The sequence below is a fragment of the Mastigoproctus giganteus genome, chromosome 13 (genome assembly GCF_048544385.1).
Source record: "Mastigoproctus giganteus isolate SK-2022 chromosome 13, ASM4854438v1, whole genome shotgun sequence".
In the NCBI taxonomy this organism is placed as follows: Eukaryota; Metazoa; Arthropoda; class Arachnida; order Uropygi; family Thelyphonidae; genus Mastigoproctus; species Mastigoproctus giganteus.
In genome coordinates this window covers 134,774,894-134,796,188 of record NC_143587.1, presented here as the reverse complement: position 1 = coordinate 134,796,188, position 21,295 = coordinate 134,774,894, and the positions used below count along the sequence as shown (strand labels likewise).

The 21,295-nt window shown below is 39.8% G+C and overlaps 1 protein-coding gene across 2 annotated transcripts in view; it reads right to left on the bottom strand.

Annotated features, from left to right (window-relative positions):
* Positions 1-21,295, bottom strand: part of LOC150076458 ((E3-independent) E2 ubiquitin-conjugating enzyme UBE2O) — a 758,089-nt gene that overhangs the window by 437,192 nt on the left and 299,602 nt on the right. For both annotated transcript variants that reach the window (XM_090387793.1, XM_090387794.1), the window contains exon 12: positions 9,919-10,047. In XM_090387793.1, the coding sequence (XP_090243919.1) occupies positions 9,919-10,047 (129 nt within the window). The remainder of the gene's footprint in view (positions 1-9,918; positions 10,048-21,295) is intronic.

The following is a 21,295-nucleotide window of genomic DNA, read 5'->3' as shown; positions in this document are numbered from 1 at the left end:
TCTGCATTCCTTATATCTGTGTGACACCACATCTCTGAAATCCCAACAATATCTGCCTTTGATGTTTTGAGCAATACCTCAAATTCATCAAATTTATTTACTAAACTCCTAGCATTGGTGTACCCGCAAGTATACATGCACCTGTTCTTTTTCTTAGCTACCCTAACACAACCTATGTGTTTATTTGTACCCCAATGATTCCCAGCAGTCTCTGAAATATCCTGCATTTTATTTTCCAGGCTGTGCCTCATTCCAATAGAAGCAGTGCAAGAATCACTTTCACTTCTGCCAGTGGCTACTGTTAATTTATTAGTCCTTGTATCCCCCCAATCTAGCAGTCTTATACACCTAAATCAGATCACCTCGCAGGTGTCTAGTCCGAAGCTGCTGCAATTTGCAGAACTTACGCCTTTCTTGGTAAAATGACCCCAGGATCCCTTCGTTTCCCCCTCACCAATCTTGTTGCCCTTCTCTGTATATGCTCAATCAACTCTATATTCTTCCCTCACCAATCTTGTTGCCCTTCTCTGTACATGCTCACTCAACTCTATATATATTCTTCTTCCTAAAATAAGGCCTCCAGACCTGTACACAGTACTCAAGGCGTGGCCTGACCAATGTCTTATACAAAGGGATAATTCACCTTCTTTTCCCTATTAAAAAAATTCCTGTATATCATTGACAATACCCCATGACCTGCTATGGTATCCTGTCTGCACTGCTCTGAACAATAATATAAATTGTGGTTTGGCTGTATAATGGGTTAATGCTGTAATGTCATTGATATGTATATTACACAGCACAACATATATATTAGAAAACAACACTTTTCAATAAATTTAAATACAATTGGCAAAAATCTACATAATTAGCATATTATCACATGGAAACTTGAATGGTATTTTTTTAAATGAAGCAAAACAAAATTTTATGTTAATTGTAAAGCAAAATGAAAAACAAATGTAATATTGATCATAAATTTAAATGATTGAAAATAATACAGAGAAATATTTATGAAATGTAGTGTTGCAAGAAAAAAGTATAAAACTTAAGTTTAATGTTTTGTAGCATGTGATTTATGGAATTGGTTTTCGTTTGAGATTATTTCCATCAGCCTGGATACTAAAGATGCTGTGGGGACACATACATGAGGCGGCTATCTGTTAATTTGGATCTTAATTTATACTTTAATTTTTTAATTGAGGTAGTTAGGTAGCTCTAAAGTATAATTATAGAGTAATACGCTTCACTGTTTCTATTAGAGAGCGTAGTATTAACATTTAATTAATTTAATTTATTGATTTTATTAATTTAAAGTTTCATGCCCCAGACTAGAGCAGCAAAGCAACGGGCACAAAGTGGCAGGAGTGCTGTGACTCGGGGCAGAACTGAGGGAGGGGGGCGATTCTCCAACGCATCAGAGCCTAAAATGTGCGACTTGTGAAATGTTTGCCAAACTCTCTGGAATGGAACATGATATTGCCATGGGGGATGTCTTTGTGTGTGCGCGATGTAAGGAGTGTAAGGAAACCAGGCGACAACTCAGCGTTGTTATGGGCCTATATGAGAGTTTGAAGGCCAGGGTAGATGCCCTCGAAAGATCTAAATTGAGGGTCCCATCAAGCTCTCAGCTGCCCACATCAAAGCCAGAGCTTGCACTTTGACATCATGCAACACAGCGGCAACCCCCAAAGCAGAATGCGCTGGTCCCACAGGAACTATTAGTTGTTGGTGACTCTATTGTCAGGGAAACAGAAAACATGTTTTGTAAAAAGGATAGGTGGAACAGGACCAGGGTATGTCTGCCAGGGGCAAAGCTTGATGATGTTGTAAAGCGGATATCATCTTTTAAGGGCACAAAAGGTGATATAGTTGTACACGTTGGCACTTATGATATTAAGAGTAGGAGACCGTCAAAATTACTTAACAAGTATAGGTCACTGTTGAACAAAAGCCGAGAATTAGGGTTGAATTTGAAAGTGTCTGCAATTCTGCCCAGACACGATAGAAGGGAGTATATGATGACAGCCTTGTCGATCAATTCGGCCGTGGAAAGATTGTGCAATTCTCAAGGGGTAGAATTTTTTTTCAACCTGGACTGTACTTGTTAACAGGAGAGACTGCTTCTATAGGGATGGGATACACTTAAATAGAAAGGGTGCAAGAATATTTGCTGATGCTATCGAGGCAGTGTTAGGTGGGTCTGAAAACTGATAGCTTGGGGAGATACAAGGACTAATAGTTTAACAGTAGCCGTAGGCAGAGGTGAAGGTGATTCTTGCACAACTTCTATTAGAATAAGTAGCGACCTGGAGCGTGGGGTGTTGGGGGTTTTAGGGATGGATGGCAGTCATCCTGAAATAGGTGGGTATATTGGATGTGTTAGGGTAACTAGGAATAGGAGAAGGAGCATGTATGCTTGCATCAATACCAATTCTAGAAGTATAGTAAATAAATTTGATGAATTTGAAGTGTTGGTCAAGACATCAAAGATGGATATTGTTGGGATAGCAGAGACGTGGTGTCACACAGATATAAGGAATGCTGAATTGGAATTTGGGGAGTACAATGTGTACAGAAAGGATAGACAGGATAGAAAGGGAGGAGGTGTTATGCTGTTAATTAAGAAAAACATAAAATCAAAAGAAGTGCATCCAGTTGATATAGATGAACAGTGCACTGTTGAGTCAGTTTGGTGTGACATAAGCACTGCGAAAGCAAAAATAAGAGTAGGAGTGTGTTATAAGCCTAATGACTCGAATGAGTACAATGAACAATTGTACAGAAAAATAAAGTGGGCTAGTAAATCGGAATGTCTTATAATTTGGGATATTAACTTCCCAGATATTGACTGGAACTTGTGAGTTGCTCACTCACACACTAGTCAGACTTTTGTGGATTTATTGGACGATTGTTTTCTACAACAGCATGGTCGAGAGGCAACCAGAGAAAGTAATACTCTTGATTTGGTTATCAGCAGTGATCATTCGTGTATTAAGAATTTGCAGAAAAAGGAACCACTAGGTGGCAGTGATCACAGTGTACTGATGTGGGATTTACTTAAAGATTTAATTACCTTCAGGGGTAAAGGAAAGGGTTTTTGCTTCAGAAAAGATGAGTACAGTGGTCTCCGACAGTTTTTAAATTCTGTACAGGGGGATCAACTGACGATGTTATCAACAGTAAATTCTAAGTGGGAAGCATTCAAGGAATTAATCGTGGATGCTACTAAAAGTTTCATACCTATTAAGAAATATTGTTCAAGGTTTAGGCCTAAACGGTTATGTAATGAACTGATGAAACTCATAACAGAGAAGAAAAATGCATGGGATGCACATAAATTATCAAGCGACTCAGAAGCCTATGGCAGATATAAGCTAGTCTGTAATCAGGTCACAAAGGAGGTTAGGCAGGCGAAGGCAGATTACGAGAAATCCTTGGCAAAAGATGCTAAGAAAAACAGCAAGGATTTCTTTACTTATATAAACTCTAAAAGGAAGGGGATGAATCTAATTGGTCCACTTGACATCGATGGTTCGACTGTTGATGATCCTGCTCAGATAGCAAAGAAACTGAATGAGTATTTTGCATCTACATTCAACACATGAGGAATTATTAAGGTTTGAAAATAGCAGAAGGTTATCAAATTGTAGCAGGATACTTAATGATTTTGTAATAACTGAAAGCAAAGTGGAGGAGAAATTGTTGAAGTTAAACATAAGAAAAGCACCTGGGGTGGATGGGATCTATCCAGTTATATTAAAGGAGGCGGCAAAGCAACTAAGCAAACCCCTAGCCATAATTATGAGAGCATCCTTGGATTCAGGGGAGTTCCTCACGGACTGGAGATGTGCAAATGTATCCCCAATTCACAAAGGGGGATCAAAGGGTGACACGAATAATTACAGACCAGTTAGTTTAACTTCCGGTTAAAATAATGGAGTCACTGTTAAAGATGCATTGCAGGATCATCCAGACAACACAGCAGCAATAATTCAGACACAGCATGGGTTTGTTAAGGGAAAGTCTTGTCTGACAAATTTGATAGGATATTATGATGTGGTTACAAAGGAACCGGATGCAAAAAATAATTTTGATATCATATATTTGGATTTCAGGAAAGCTTTTGACACTGTTGCGCATGGAAGACTATTTCACAAATTGGAGCAGAATGGTGTTAAGGGTCAGTTGCTACAATGGATAAAAGAATGGTTAAGTGGGAGAAGACAGAGGGTGGTAATCAATGGATGCTGCTCTTCGTGGACTAATGTTATTAGTGGAGTCCCACATGGTTCGGTGTTGGGTCCACTGTTGTTTTGTATATTTATCAATGATATCGATGAAGGTATATCAGGCTTAATGTCGAAGTTTGCAGATGATACAAAGGGTGGCAGGGTTGTTAATGACAGTAATGGCAGTGTGCTACTGCAACAGGATCTAGATAATTTGGGCAGATGGGCTGACAAGTGGCAACTAAAATTTAACCTCGACAAATGCAAGGCACTGCATATGGGTAGAAATAACCCCAGAGAAATGTACCAACTGTGTGGTACTACACTTAAGGTGGTAGAAAAAGAAAAAAACCTGGGAGTAATTGTGCAGTCAGATATGAAATTTTCTGAGCAATGCAGACAGGCTGCCAGGGCAGGTCATGGGGTTTTGTCAATGATATACAGGAATTTTGCTGTATAAGGCAATGGTCAGGCCACGCCTTGAGTACTGCGTACAGGTCTGGAGGCATTTAAGGAAGGATGTAGATTTACTTGAGCGTGTACAGAGAAGGGCAACAAGATTGGTGAGGGGAATGAACAGATCCTCTTACCAAGAGAGGCTTAAGTTCTGCAAATTGCAGTGGCTGGAGACTAGGCACCTGCGCGGTGATCTGATTGAGGTGTATAAGGCCTTGAATGGGTTGAGCACGCTGAATTCTGATGGGATCCTTCCACTTGTTCAGATTACGAACCTACGGGGACATAAGTTCAAATTAAGAAAGGACAGATGTAGAATAGATGTGTGGAAATTTGCCTTTAGCCAGCGGGTGGTTAATTGCTGGAACAAACTTCCATCTGTCGTTGTGGAAGTTGATAGGTTAAATAAATTTAAGGAGGAACTGGACAGGCATTTGGAGGGAATGGTGTGTTTTTTTTTTTTTTTGGCTGATGCTGCATAAGCTCATACACTTGCTTTCTTGCATCACGTGCCACTACTACTACTACTACTACTAAAACTCCATGAGTTCTCCTGGCAGCCTGTCTGCACTGCTCAGATAACTTCATATCTGACTATGCAATTACCCACAGGTCTTTTCTACTGAATGTAGTACCACACTATTGGTACATTACTCTGGGGGGTTACTGCTACCCATGTGAAGTACTTTGCATTTATGAATGTTAAACTTGAATAGCCATTTCTCAACCTAAATACCTAACTTTTTTAGATCCTGTTCCAGTAGCGTACTGGAACAGATTGGTATTCAAAAGGTGTTGAAGTGGATGGTACAGTAAAATCTGCAACAAAGAATCTTTGCTATATTCATTACTGCTTCCTTTATCCATGATTTTGGGGATCTGGTATCAGCATGTCTTTATTATGTGTAAAAGAGATGCAAATACAGTGGATTCCGGTTATTTTGGCCACCGGCTAATCGGGGCAAATCTTAAAAAACAGAACCCAATCAAGAAAATAGCCAGGGTTTACTTCGCTTAATTGGGACAACATGCCGTTTAATTGGGGCAGGGGACTGCAGCACTGGAGATTACCGTACGATTGTCTCCGATGGTACCATGTGGTTCGGTCGGATTTCTGGAAGTCACAACCATAAAACAATAAAAACAATTAGTAATCACCTGTTTATTGGGCTTTTCTGTTAGTGCAATCTCTCATAAACAGATAGTAAACTAGATCTTATTGAATTTGTGATAATACCGACAGCTGGAATTCTGTGGGTTATTATGGTGAAATGTGTTTACACTTTCATGGAATCTTCAATCATATAAAAAAAATTAATTTTCAGAATCTCCTCTTCATTCCTATTTTTAAAGCTTCATAATTTGTTACTCCGTTCTCACTTGCGCATATTGTGTTACTTGCAATGTGTGTGTGCCGTGTTCTTTGTTATGATTGCTTATCTTTTTACTGTTTTAAATTTTAACCCCCACCAGGAAAATGTCAGTGAACCGAAATGTCAACTAGTTAGTATGTACATATTACAGTACATATTAATTATTCCGATTATCATGTATATTCTACTGATTTTCACATAAATATTTCTTTTTTATTGTATAAGACAATGGTCAGGCCACACCTTGGGTACTGTATACAGGTCTGGAAGCCTCATTTTAGGAAATAAAGTGGGCCAGTAAATCAGATTGTCTTATAATAGTGGATTTTAATTTTCCAAATATTGACTGGAACTTGTGGGTTGATCACTCATACACTAGCAAGGCTTTTATGCATTTATTGGATGATTGTTTTTGATAGCAGCATGTTCGGGAGCAACCGGAGGGAATAATATTCTTGATCTGATTATCAGTAGTGATTCTTCATGCGTTAAGAATCTGCAGGTAAAAGAACCACTAGATGGCAGTGATCACAGTGTGCTGATGTGGGATTTACTCGAACAGATAATTACCATCAGGGGTAGAGGGAAGGGTTTTTGCTTTCGTAAAGGTGACTACAGTGGTCTGAGACAGTTTTTAAATTCTATACAGTGGGATCAACTGATGATGTTACCAGCAACAAATTCTAAATGGAAAGCATTCAAAGAATTAATATTGGATGCTACTGGGCTTTTCATACTACCTAAGAAATATTGTTCACGGTTTAGGCCTTCCTTGGACTTACCCATGGTACCCATAGACTGGAGAGTGCAAATGTGATCCTAATTCACAAAGGAAGAGCAGAGGGTGACACAAATAATTCCAGACCTGTTATTTTAACTTCTGTTCTGGGGAAATTAATGGAGGCACTGGTTAAAGAAGCACTGCAGGATCATATAGAGAAGACAGCAGTAATAGTTAAGACAGAATGGGTTTATTAAGGGGAAGTCTTGTCTGACCAATTTCATTGGATACTATGATGTGGTCACAAAGGAACTGGATGCAAAAAATAATACTGATATCATATACTTGGATCTCAGGAAAGCTTTTCATATTTTTGCACATGGAAGACTATTGTACAATATGCAGCAGTATGGCATTAAGGGCAAATTGCTGCTATGGATAAAGGGATGATAGAGTGGGAGGCAACAGAGAGTGGTAATCAATGGACATTGTTCTTCGTGGACTAATGTTTTTACTAATGGAGTCCTTCAGGATTCAGTGTTGGGTCCGTTGTTGTTTTCTCAGGCTTAATGTCTAAGTTTGCAGTGTTGTTAATGACACTAATGACAGCATACTACTGCAGCAGGATCTAGAAAAGTTGTGCAGATATGCTGAGATGTGGCAACTGAAGTTTAACATTGACAAATGTAAAGTACAGCATATGGGAAGCAGTAATCCCAGAGTAAAGTATCAACTGTGTGGTACTAAACTCAAAGTGGTAGAGAATGAAAAGGACCTGGGGGGTAATTGTGTAATCAGATGAAGTTTTCTGAGCAGTGCAGACGGTCTGGAAGAGTAGTTCATGGTGTCTTGTCAATGATATACAGAAATTTTTCAAGCAGGGATAAGGAGGTGATTATCCCCTTGTATAAGGCAATGGTCAGGCCACACCTTGGGTACCGTATACAGGTCTGGAGGCCTCATTTTAGGAAGAATGTAGATCTGCTGGAATGAGTACAGAGAAGGGCAACAAGATTAGCGAATGGAAAAAAATGTTGGTTTTATGAAGAAAGGCTTAAGTTTTCCAAATTACAGTGTCTGGAGACTAGGCATCTGCAAGGTGATCTGATCGAGGTGTATAAGGCCTTGAATGGTTTGAGCAAGCTCAATGCTGTTGGGATTTTTCCGCAGATTAATCACTTGAGCCGACATAAATTGAAATTAAGGAAAGATAGTTGTAGAATAGATGTGCAGAAATTTGTCTTTAGCCAGTTGATGGTTGATTGCCGGAATAAACTTCCATCTGTTGTAGAAGTCGACAGCTTAAATAAATTTAAGGCAGAACTACACAAACATTTGGAGTGAATAGATGGGTGAAATGGGAAGGGGTTTTTTTTTGGCTGATGCTGTATAAGTTTGCTTTCTTGCATTGTATGCCTCTACTAATGCTAATGCCTGCCATCTATTAGCATATGCAAACATTATTATTTGCAAGTAATACAACGAATTGGTGCCATATCTACTTCCCTAAATTATAGTAAGAAATATACACATTATGGGTAAACACAAAAAGCTGTATACATAGAAACTGTAATACGATGTGAAATTTTAAAATTATTTTTGAAATCTACAAATAAAAATTAACTACATCAGCTGATATAATAGTGGAAGTAAAAATCTTGTGCCAGTTTTATCAACCACAACTGTATATGTTTTAGCTTTCTATTCTTGTATCTCTTGCACATACAGGCTTATTCATATTAATTTTGGATTTTTATTTGGTATTCTGATAATTATTTGTGCTACAACAATCTTGATAAAGTATCAACTGTATGAGTATATTTAAAAGGAATCATTAACTGTATGCATTTTCACTTTCTGTCCATCCAAGTCTTGTATATATCCTCTTATATATGCTAATTTTGGAGTCCTATTTGGTATTCTCATAATTATTCTTATTAATTTAGAAAAAACACATTTGTAAGGTGGACTGAGTACTGCTTAGTTACATTTTAAATTTACTATTGCTATTGATGACATCCAACCTCTCTACTAATGTACTGCTTTTTAAATAAATAGATCCCAAAAAGAATTCTAGGGGTCTGACTTTACATCCAATTTATCAATGGTGTCCTTTTCTGGGGTATCAAGTTGTATTTTAGTTTGGGATAACAGTATGACCAGCACTATCAATATGTGATTTTTTATTATTTTTCAATGGCTAACATTGCTTTGACATCTCACTCATCTTTTGCTAAAAAGAAAATGATATAAAAGGGGTATAAACACAAAAGCAGCATATATATATCTTTACGGTTCATCTCTCAACAGAACTAATTTATAAACACTTTCCAACATACTCAATTAAGCATTAATTATTGGTTACTGTTTTTGAATTTTTTAAGAATATATTTGTAGAACTGAATATTGTCTTTAAATTAAAAACTAAAGAGCATTATGAAATAAATGTATTAAATGCCCGAAAAAAAAAAAAAAAAAAAAAAAAAGATTCTGTTGGCTTGGATTGTTAACTTTGGATTATTCAAGATTTCTCTTTGACTGAATTAACAAGGTTTTCCTATATAATGCTACCTCAGTATCATCAGACCAATGTAGCAGATTTAAATTAATGAATGAAGAAATATGTAAAAAATCAGTTATTAAAATGGCAGCAATATTATCAAATACAGCAAGTAGCAGAAGATGAAAATTTGAAATAAGTATTTCACCTATGATACAACCATTCTTCCTTGTAGAATTTATTCCCATGATTCAAAGGTGAACTTCTTTTGGCAGTAATAACAAAAGAATTTGAAAATCAGTAGTTTCCTTACACTTAACATATATAACTAGTTTTTAAGTTTATGCTAAACCCTTATTCAAATCACATATACATGTGCTTTAAAGAAGGATTTGGCAAAAATGTAAAACCAGCTAAAACTGAGAGAAAGCAAACAGCAGCAGCATCCTAAACTCATCAAAAGACAGATGTTGAATTCTAGTCTTTACCAGACAAGATTTAACAGTATCTATATAAGCAGCATAATGACTCAATGAATGAAGAATTAAGTATAAAATCAATATTAAAATAGCATGAATGATATCAAACATAGCACACTCAAGAATGCTGACATTAGTTACATACTGAATTACTTACATACTCTCCAACTCTGTAAAGTTCCTGTGGATAGCAAAGAGAAGTTTTTCCATTAACCCATGATACTTCCACTTTACCAGAGGGATGTACATCAACTACTTGTCCTGCTGTGGATGCTGGATCATGATCCTAAGACAGGATTTACTAAAGCAGTTAAAATTTACACTAATTATATATGTAAAATAAATAGACTTGGAGGTGGGAAACAAGAAATTATTCTTGTTTCCCCACCTCCAAGTTGTTAATGATTTCTTTAACATTCAAGATTACTCATCTCAGATGTCATTATTTATCTAATAAATAGAGTGAAAATGCACAAAAACTAATTACACAAGTCATATCAATGTAGGTGGACATTACATGTGGTATTTTGGTGAAAATTCAGCACTACTTGCTTCGGTTTCAAGTTTCATCTATGATGGTGAGCCCAGCATTCCTTAAGAAATTTTTAAACTATTTACACAAGTGAATATAAAAAATCTAATCTGCATATGAAGGAATATGAAAAAATAGAGACAGACTATCACTACTTTCTTCACTGTAGAAGAAAGGGATCCATGATTGCACAAAGAACTGCAGTACATTAGTTCAAAAAATTTGAAAATAGAAAATAATTCTACAGTATGAAGTTTATCAGGTTACCATGTTAACCAATCTCTATACATTTGAAGTGCTGGTCAAGATATTAAATGCAGACATTTGCTGGGATTTCAGAAACATGGTGAAACTCAGATATAAGGGTTGGTATGGGATTTGAGAGATGTGATGTCACTCAGATATAAGGGATGCAGAATTTCAATATGGGCAGTACAATGTATACAGAAAGGACAGACAGTATATAGGAGGGGAAGGGGTTTTGTTCTTAGTAAAAAAAAGCACATGAAATCTATAATAATCTAAGTATAACTGCAGTCTTGTCTAGATGATCCTACATGACTTCTTAAATTAATCTTTAACCAGTGAATCCACATTATTTTCTCTGGAGCAGAAGTTAAGCTGAGAGGTCGGTATTTGCTCATGTTATTATTATTTGTTATTTGGTTTTTTTTTTAGGAGCATTAGCAACTAAGGCCATATTGCTCCGGTTATGTGGTGGTCATTCCCTGACCTTTCCGCACCTCCGTATTTGGTGGTGACGGCTCGAACCCCGGTCTAATCAAGAAGCGTGTGTTACGCACTGCTGCTCCTTCCCACCTGGCTATGGAGGCACCTATTTGCTCATGTCACCGTTTGATCCCACTTTATGAATTGGGGATACTTTGTACATCTTCAGTTCACAAGGAGCTCCCCTAAGTCGAAAGTGGCTCTCATAGCTTCTGCTGCCCCCTTTAATATAATTGGATAGATCTCACCCACCCCAGGTGCTTTTTTAAGTTTAATTTCAATAATTCCTTCCTCTTTCCTCATAGTTATCAAAAAATCATTTAGCTCCCTGATAGATTTTGATGAACTTGAGTACTGTATACAGGTCTGGAGGCCTCATTTCAAGAAGGATGTAGAGCTGCTGGAACGAGTACAGAGAAGGGCAACAAGATTAGTGAATGGAACAAAGGGGTACTCTTACAAAGAAAGGCTTAAGTTTTGCAAATTACAGTGTCTGGAGACTAGGTACCAGCGAGGTGATCTGATAGAGGTGTATAAAGCCTTGAATGGTTTGAGCATGCTCAATGCTGATGGGATTTTTCCTCTTGCTCAGAATAATCACCTGAGAGGGCATAAATCCAAATTGAGGAAAGACAGATGTAGGATCATCATCATCATCAGCCATTTTCAATCCACTGCAGGATGAAGGCCTCTCCAGCAACTTTCCAGTTCCTTCTGTTTTGAGCACTGGCCATCCATTTACTACCCACAAACTCATGAATTTCATCTATCCATCTCCGCCTTTGTCTTCCAGGTTTTCTTCTAGCTCCTCTTGGATACCATTCTGTTATTTTCTTAGTCCATCTGTCATCATGTTTTCGAGCTATGTGTCCTGCCCAAGACCATTTTAGTTCTTTAGTTTTGATAAGAATGTCCTTTACTTCAGTTTGCTGCCTAATCCATGTGTTTCTCTTCTTATCTAACAGTCTGATTCCAATACAATTCGTTCCATTCTTCGCTGTGTAGTTCTCAGCTTCTCTTCCATTTTTTTTGGTGAGTGCCCAAGTTTCACTTCCATAAGTCATGGTGGGGAGTATACATTGGTTCATTATTTTACGTTTCAGACAAACTGGGATATTGCTCTTCAGTATGTGACTATATTTCCTGAATGCTATCCATCCAAAATTTATTCTTCTCTTGACTTCCAGCCATTTATCATTATTACAGCTAATAACTTGTCCCAGATAAGTATATGACTCCAACTTTTCAATTACTGCTCCTTCAATCATTATTTCCCTTTCTGTGGCATACTTGTTCATCATTACTTTTGTTTTAGCCATATTCATCTTTAGTCCAAAATCCTTACTAACTCTGCACTGATTAAGATTTTCCTCTAATTCTTTGGGATCGTGGCTTATGACTACAATGTCATCCGCAAATCGTAAATGGTTTCCTTTCTGCGACCAGTTTAATCTTCAGAAAGCTTCCTCAAGGGCAGCAGTAAACAGCTTCGGAGATATTGTGTCTCCTTGTCGAACTCCTTTCTCAATTTTAAATTTCCTACTGTCTTGTCTAGTCTAATAAAGGAGGTAGCACACTCATATATTTTCTTCAATCTCCGAAAAGGGCAATTAACATTGGCGAATGGAATGTACGAACGGGGCACCACGTTGGACAAAAGGAAATCATTGCCCAAGAACTACTTAGGTGCAAGGTATCAATCGCGGCATTATCCGAATTAAGACTCACCGGGTCTGGAACGATGATCATCCAACCACCAGCACCTAACGACGCGGTTATGCTATTCTAATCTGATGGTGAGAAACGAGAAGCAGGAGTGGGCTTTATGGTCGATGTTCAGGCCACCAGTAGTGTGATCGCTTTCCAACCAATATCGGACCGCCTGGCAGGGCAGTCCTTACTGTCAAGGGCACCATCAAGACCCATATTATCTCCACCTATGCACCAACTGAGACTAGCCTGGACCCGACCAAGAATGACTTCTACAACCAGCTCCAACATACACTGGATTCAATTCCACAGACAGAAGTGATCATCCTCGCAGGGGACTTTATTGCCCACATTGGCGTGGACAGATCTGGTTGGGAAACAACAATGGGCAAGTTTGGCCATGGGAAGATCAATGACAATGGACTACGTTTGTTGTCCTTTGCCGCATCTAACAACCTGATCATCGGAAACAGTCAGTTCCAGCACCCTCAAAAACATCAACTTACATGGTGAAATCCATCTGGCAAGGACTCAGCAATCCTGGACTACATTCTGATCAACGCCCGATTTCACTCATCACTCATGGACGTTCGTGCCATGAGGGGACCTGATTGCGGATCTGATCACTACCTCATCCGGGCTAAGGTGCAGCTCAAATTACGGCATGCAAAAAGGTCATCTCGGTCAGCCAAGCTGGACTGGAGGCAGCTAATGAATACTGCCAACAAAGGGGCATATCAGATCGCCCTATCCAACCGCTTCGAGACGCTAGCCGTGCCCGAGGATATAAATGAAGAAGAAAAGCAGATCTCTGATGCCATCCTGGAATGTGCCAAGCCCCTATGTCCACCTGCCCGACGTCGAACGCAACCATGGATATCAGACGAGTGCCTCGACCTCGTGGACAAACGGAAGCAGGCAAAGTTGGTCGACTTTGAACGGTACCGGCAGCTAAACTGAGAAGTCCGACAGAGGATGACAGCGGAAAGAGAAGCATATTGGAATCAAGTGGCAGACGATCTTGAAGTGGCGGCATCCAAGAACGAGTACCGCACTCTCTATCGCACCCTCAGATGTCTGAGTGGAAAGACCAAATTGACTAGTGACAACATCAAGAATGCTGATGGGACCTTCGTGCGATCACCGTCCGAACGCTTGCAACGGTGGAGTGAATTCTTCAAAGCATTGTATAATCACGACCCACCTCAGGGACCGCCAGAAGCTGCACTATCGATTGATCCCCCTGAAGTCTCCATGGTCGATGTTGAGCTTACAGTAGAAGAAGTGAAAGCAGCCATACAATCCCTAAAGAATGGCAGGGCACCAGGAGTGGACTAAGTCACCACAGAAGCGATCAAAGCTGGGGGACATGTACTGCTTCGCCGACTACACTCACTGCTCAAAACCATCTGGTGCACTGAACAAATTCCGCTAATATGGAGGAAAGCCATTATTGTACCGATCCACAAGAAAGGTGATAACCGGGATTGCAAGAACTACCGTGGCATCAGCCTCCTTTCCATCATTGGAAAGGTCTTTATGAAGACCATCCAGTCAAGGCGGCAAAAACATCGCGAGCAAACCAGTCGAGAAGAACAGGCGGGATTTAGACCCAGGCGAGGATGCTGTGATCAAATCTTTGCCATCCGTCAGCTGATGGAGGAGAGGATCCGGTGTGGACAGCGAACCGTCATTGTTTTCATTGACTTTAAGTCTGCTTTCGACTGTGTCCATCGGCCTGCCTTATGGAAACTACTAGAGGTCAAGCGTGTACCTCGAAAAGTCATCACACTCCTCCAAACTGCATACAATGGTTTAACCAGCCAGTTGCGCATCCAGAACGATTTATCTGAGAAATTTACCATCCAAACTGGAGTCCGCCAAGGGGATGTAGCCTCCCTGTTGCTTTTCAACATCGTGGTCGATGCCATTATGAGGCAAGCATTCAGAAACAGACGGGGCATACAATATGACAAGGATCACTATGTGACTGACCTGATGTTTGCCGATGATAGTGCTATCTTTGCTGGTAACGACTCTGAAGCCATGGACATCCTCTACGACATTGCCCGCATTGCCCGGCCATACGGTTTGAAGATCAATGCTGATAAGACAAAGGCACTGACAACAGATGGGTCACAAGCCACCATCTATCTCGAAGGCGTCCAGATCAAGCAAGTGCAGGACTTTAAATACCTTGGGTCGCTGGTCCAGGAGAAGAAAGTTGCATCCACCATGGAAATCCACAGCAGAATTGGACAGGCGGCCACTGCGTTCGCCTCGCTCAAATGGTGTCTGTGGAAGAGGACCAACATTTCCTCAAAGACTAAAATCCGACTCTTCCGGACTTTGATCCTGCCCATTCTCCTTTACGGATGAGAAACATAGATTTGTCTCAAGCTAGATTTAAACAAACTTGAGGTATTCCAAATGCGATGCCTGTGGCAGATTTTGGGCATCTCATTCGTGCCCGCATCACTAATGATACCATCCGTGCCAGATGCCAACAGCAACCAACCATTGCCGACAAATCCAGAAGCGAAGGCTTAGATGGTTTGGCCACGTATGTAGAATGGGCACGAACAGAATACCATCCACACTCCTTTGGAGACAACGACCCACCCAATGGAGCATCCAACGGACCGCGCTAGGAAAACGTGGGCCAAGCAAGTGGAAAATGACTTGAAGAGCCGACGTCTCGACCTTAACCAGGCCAGGACTGACGCCATAGATTGTAAAGTATGGAAGAACATCACAGAGCAAGTCCGAAACCCTGCGGCACCTACAACAGCATACTGGTTGCGTGGCCAACCACCTCCCTCAGCTGCCAGCTAAGGACCAAGAAGAAGAAGAAGAAAATACAGCTGCGAGTTACAGGCTCCAAAAAAAAAAAATGATAAGTGTTTGCTTTTTATTTACATAATTGTTATTTTATATTGTACTTAATACGTAGTCTTATAGTTTTAATTACGCTGGTTATTTTTATTTTAATTTATATAAACAGTTTTTGTAGATATACGTAATACTATATAAAACCGTTATTTCGTTCGAATATTGCAGGCATTGTTTTTGTATATAGTGATAGGGAATTCAAATTTTTAATTGAGGTAGCTCTAACATATAATTATAGAAACAGTAATACGCTTCACTGTTTCAATTAGATAGCGTAGTATTGACATTTAATTAATTTAATTTATTGATTTTATTAATTTAAAGTATCATGCCCCAAACTAGAGCAGCAAAGCAACGGGCACAAAGTGGCAGGAGTGCTGTGACTCGGGGGAGAACTGAGGGGGGGCGATTCCCCAACGCATCACAGCCTAAAAAAATGTGCAACTTGTGAAATGTTTGCCGAACTATCTGGAACGGAACATGATATTGCCATGGGGTGCGTGATGTAAGGTGTAAGGAAATCAGGCGACAACTCAGCATTGTTATGGGCCTATATGAGAGTTTGAAGGGCAGGGTGGATGCCCTCGAAAGATCTAAATTGAGGGTCCCATCAGGCTCTCAGCTGCACACATCAACGCCAGAGCTCGCACTTGGTCATCACGCAACACAGCGGCAACCCCCCAAGGCAGAATGCACTTGTCCCTCAGGAACTAGTAGTTGTTGGTGATTCTATTGTGAGAGAAACGGGAAACATCCTTTGTAAAAAGGGTAGGTGGAACAGGACCAGGGTATGTCTGCCAGGGGCAAAGGTTGATGACGTTGTAGAGCAGATATCATCTTTTAAGGCACAAAAGGTGATATGGTTGTACACGTTGGCACTAATGATATCAAGTGTAGGAGACCGGCAGAATTACTTAACAAGTACAGGTCACTGATGAAAAAAATCCGTGAATTAGGGTTGAATTTGAAAGTGTCTGCAATTCTGTCCAGACACGATAGGAGGGAGTTCGGCCCTGGAAAGATTGTGCAAGGCTCAAGGGATAGAATTTTTTTCAGCCTGGACTGTACTTGTTAACAGGAGAGACTGCTTCTACAGGGATGGGATACACTTAAATAGAAAGGATGCAAGAATATTTGCTGATGCTATCGAGGCAGTGTTGGGTGGGTCGGAAAACTGATAGCTTGGGGGGGGATACAAGGACTGATAGTTTAACAGTAGCCGTAGGCAGAAGTGAAGGTGATTCTTGCACAACTTCTATTAGAATAAGTAGCGACCTGGAGCGAGGGGTGTTGGGGGTTTCAGGGACGGATGACAGTCATCGTGAAACAGGTGGGTATATGGGATGTGTTAGAGTAACTAAGAATAAGAATAGGTGCATGTATACTTGCATGTATACCAATTCTAGAAGTATAGTAAATAAATTTGATGAATTTGAAGTGTTGGTCAAGACATCAAAGGCGGATATTGTTGGGATATCAGAGACATGGTGTCACACTGATATAAGGAATGCCGAACTGGAATTTGGGGAGTACAATGTGTACAGAAAGGATAGACAGGATAGGAAGGGAGGAGGTGTTATGCTGTTAATTAAGAAAAACATAAAATCAAAAGAAGTGCATCCAGTTGATATAGATGAACAGTGCACTGTTGAGTCAGTTTGGTGTGACATAAGCACTGCGAGAGCAAAAATAAGAGTAGGAGTGTGTTATAGGCCTAATGACTCGAATGAGTACAATGAACAATTGTACAGAGAAATAGAGTGGGCTAGTAAACCGCAATGTCTTATAACGGGGGATTTTAACTTCCCAGATATTGACTGCAACTTGTGGGTTGGGCACTCAACACACTAGTCAGACTTTTGTGGATTTATTGGATGATTGTTTTCTGCAGCAGCATGTTCGAGAGGCAACCAGAGAAAGTATTAATCTTGATCTGGTTATCAGCAGTGATCATTCATGTATTAGGAATTTGCAGATAAAAGAACCACTAGGTGGCAGTGATCACAGTGTACTGACGTGGGATTTACTTAAAGATTTAATTACCATCAGGGGTAAAGGAAAGGGTTTTTGCTTCCGTAAAGGCGAGTACAGTGGTCTCCGACAGTTTTTAAATTCTGTACAGTGGGATCAACTGACGATGTTATCAACAGTAAATTCTAAGTGGGAAGCATTCAAGGAATTAATCGTGGATGCTACTAAAAGTTTCATACCTATTAAGAAATATTGTTCAAGGTTTAGGCCTAAATGGTTATCAAATGAACTAATGAGACTCGTAACAGAGAAGAAAAATGCATGGGATGCATATAAATTATCAAGCGACTCAGAAGCCTATGGCAGATATAAGTTAATCTGTAATCAGGTCACAAAGGAGGTTCGGCAGGTGAAGGCAGATTACGAGAAATCCTTGGGAAAAGATGCTAATAAAAACAGCAAGGATTTCTTTACTTATATAAACTCTAAAAGGAAGGGGATGAATCTGATTGGTCCACTTGACATCGATGGTTCGACTGTTGATGATCCTGCTCAGATAGCAAACAAACTGGATGAGTATTTTGCATCTACATTCACACGTGAGGAATTATTAAGGTATGAAAATGGCAGAAGGTTATCAAATTGTAGCAGGATACTTAATGATTTTGTAATAACTGAGAGCAAAGTGAAAGAGAAACTGTAGAAGTTAAACGTACGAAAAGCACCTGGGGTTGATGGGATCTATCCAGTTATATTAAAGGAGGCAGCAAAGCAACTAAGCAAACCCTTAGCCATAATTATGAGAGCATCCTTGGACTCAGGGGAGGTTCCCACGGACTGGAGATGTGCAAATGTATCCCCAATTCACAAAGGGGGATTGAAGGGTGACACGAGTAATTACAGACCAGTTAGTTTAACTTCTGTTCCGTGTAAAATAATGGAGTCTCTGGTTAAAGATGCATTGCAGGATCATCTAGACAAGACTGCAGCAATAATTCAGACACAGCATGGGTTTGTTAAGAGAAAGTCTTGTATGACAAATTTGATAGGATATTATGATGTGGTTACAAAGGAACTGGATGCAAAAAATAATTTTGATATCATATATTTGGATTTCAGGAAAGCTTTTGGCACTGTTGCGCATGGAAGACGTTGCGCAGATTGTACAAATTGGAGCAGAATGGTATTAAAGGTAAGTTGCTACAATGGATAAAAGGATGGTTAAGTGCGAGAAGACAGATAGTGGTAATTAATGGGTGCTGCTCTTCTTGGACTAATGTTATTAGTGGAGTCCCACAGGGTTCGGTGTTGGGTCCACTGTTGTTTTGTATATTTATCAATGATATTGATGAAGGTATATCAGGCTTATTGTCGAAGTTTGCAGATGATACAAAGGTTGGCAGGGTTGTTAATGACAGTAATGGCAGTGTGCTACTGCAACAGGATCTAGATAATTTGGGCAGATGGGCTAAGAAGTGGCAACTGAAGTTTAACCTTGACAAATGCAAAATACTGCATACGGGTAGAAGTAACCCCAGAGAATCGTACCAACTGTGTGGTACTACACTTAAGGTGGCAGAAAATGAAAAAAGACCTGGGAGTAATTCTGCAGGCAGATATCAAGTTTTCTGAGCAATGCAGACAGGCTGCCAGGGCAGGTCATGGGGTTTTGTCAATGATATATAGGAATTTTGCTAGCAGGGAAAAGGAGGTGATTATCCCTCTGTATAAGGCAATGGTTAGGCCACGCCTTGAGTACTGCGTACAGGTCTGGAGGCCTCATTTTAGGAAGGATGTAGATTTACTTGAGTGTGTACAGAGAAGGGCAACAAGATTGGTGAGGGGAATGAAGGGATCCTCTTATCAAGAGAAGCTTAAGTTCTGCAAATTTCAGTGGCTGGAGACTAGGCACCTGTGCGGTGATCTGATTGAGGTGGGTGTATAAGGCCTTGAATGGGTTGAGCATGCTGAATTCTGATGGGATCCTCCCACTTGTTCAGATTACGAACCTAAGGGGGCATAAATTCAAATTAAGATAGGACAGATGTAGAGTAGATGTGCAGAAATTTGCCTTTAGCCAGCAGATGGTTAATTGCTGGAACAAACCTCCATCTGTCGTTGTGGAAGTTGATAGGTTGAATAAATTTAAGGAGGAACTGGACAGGCATTTGGAGGGAATGGTGTGATTTTTTTTTTTTTTTTTTGGCTGATGCTGCATAAGCTCATACATTTGCTTTCTTGAATCACATGCCACTACTACTACTTATACAGCATCAGCCAAAAAAAAAAAAAAAAAAACCTTCCCATTTCACCCATCCAATCACTCCAAAAGTTTGTCCAGTTCTTCCTTGAATTTATTTAATCTATCAACTTCTACAACAACACATGGAAGTTTTTTCCAGCAATCAACCACCCTCTGGCTAAAGGCAAATTTCTGCCCATCTATTCAACAATTGTCTTTCCTCAATTTCAGTTTATGCCCCTTCTGGTTTGTAATCTGAGCAAGAGGAAGAATCCCATCAACATTGAGCCTGTTCAACCCATTCAAGGCCTTATACATCTCAATCAGATCGTCTCACATGTTCCTAGTCTCCAGACGCTGCAATTTGCAGAACTTCAGCCTTTCTTACTAAAAGCACTCCTTTGTTCCCTTCACCACTCTTGTTGCCCTTCTCTGTACTTGTTCTAGCAACTCTACATCCTTCCTAAAATGAGACTTCCAGACCTGTATGCAGTACTCAAGGTGTGGCCTGACCGTTGCCTTATACAAGGGAATAATCACCTCCTTATTCCTGCTCATAAAATTCCTGTATATCATTGACAAGATCCCATTACCTACTCTGCCAGCCTGTCTGCACTTCTCAGAAAACTTCATATCTGACTGCATAAATATCTCCCCCCCAGGTCTTTTTCACTCTCCACTTCCCTGAGTGTAGTACCACACAATTTGTATGTTTCTCTTGGGTTACTGCTATCCATATGCAGTACTTTTCAGCATTTGTCAATGTTAAACTTCAATTGCCACTTCTCAACCCATCTGCCCAACGTTTCCAGATCCTGTTGCAGCTGCATACTGTCATTACTGTTATTAACAACCCTGCCAATCTTTGTATTATCTGCAAACTTTGACATTAGGCTTGATATACCTTCAATATCATTGATAAATATACAAAACAACAATTGGCCCAACATCGAACCTCAGGGGACTTCACTAATAACATTAGTCCATGAAGAGCAGCGTCCAATGATTACCCTTCTCTGTCTTCTCGCACTCAACTATCCTTTTATCCATTGTAGCAGCTTGCCTTTAATGCCATACGGCTCCAATTTGTACAGTAGTCTTCCATGTGCAACAGTATCAAAAGCTTTCCTGAAATCCAAGTATATGATATCAAAATTATTTTTTGCATCCAGTTCCTTTGTGACCACATCACAGTATCCAATCATCCAATCCAATAAGCCATCCAATAAATCCACAAGTCTTGCTAGTGCGTGAGCGACTAGCCCACAAGTTCCAGTTAATATCTGCAAAGTTAAAATCCACCATATAAGGTGCTTTGATTTACTCGCCCACCGTATTTCCCTATATAATTCTTTGTTACACTCAGCATAATAATTAAGCATATAAAACACTTCTCTCATTTTTGTTTTTCCAGTGATTATGTCACGCCAAATTGAATCAGCACTGCACTACATGCCC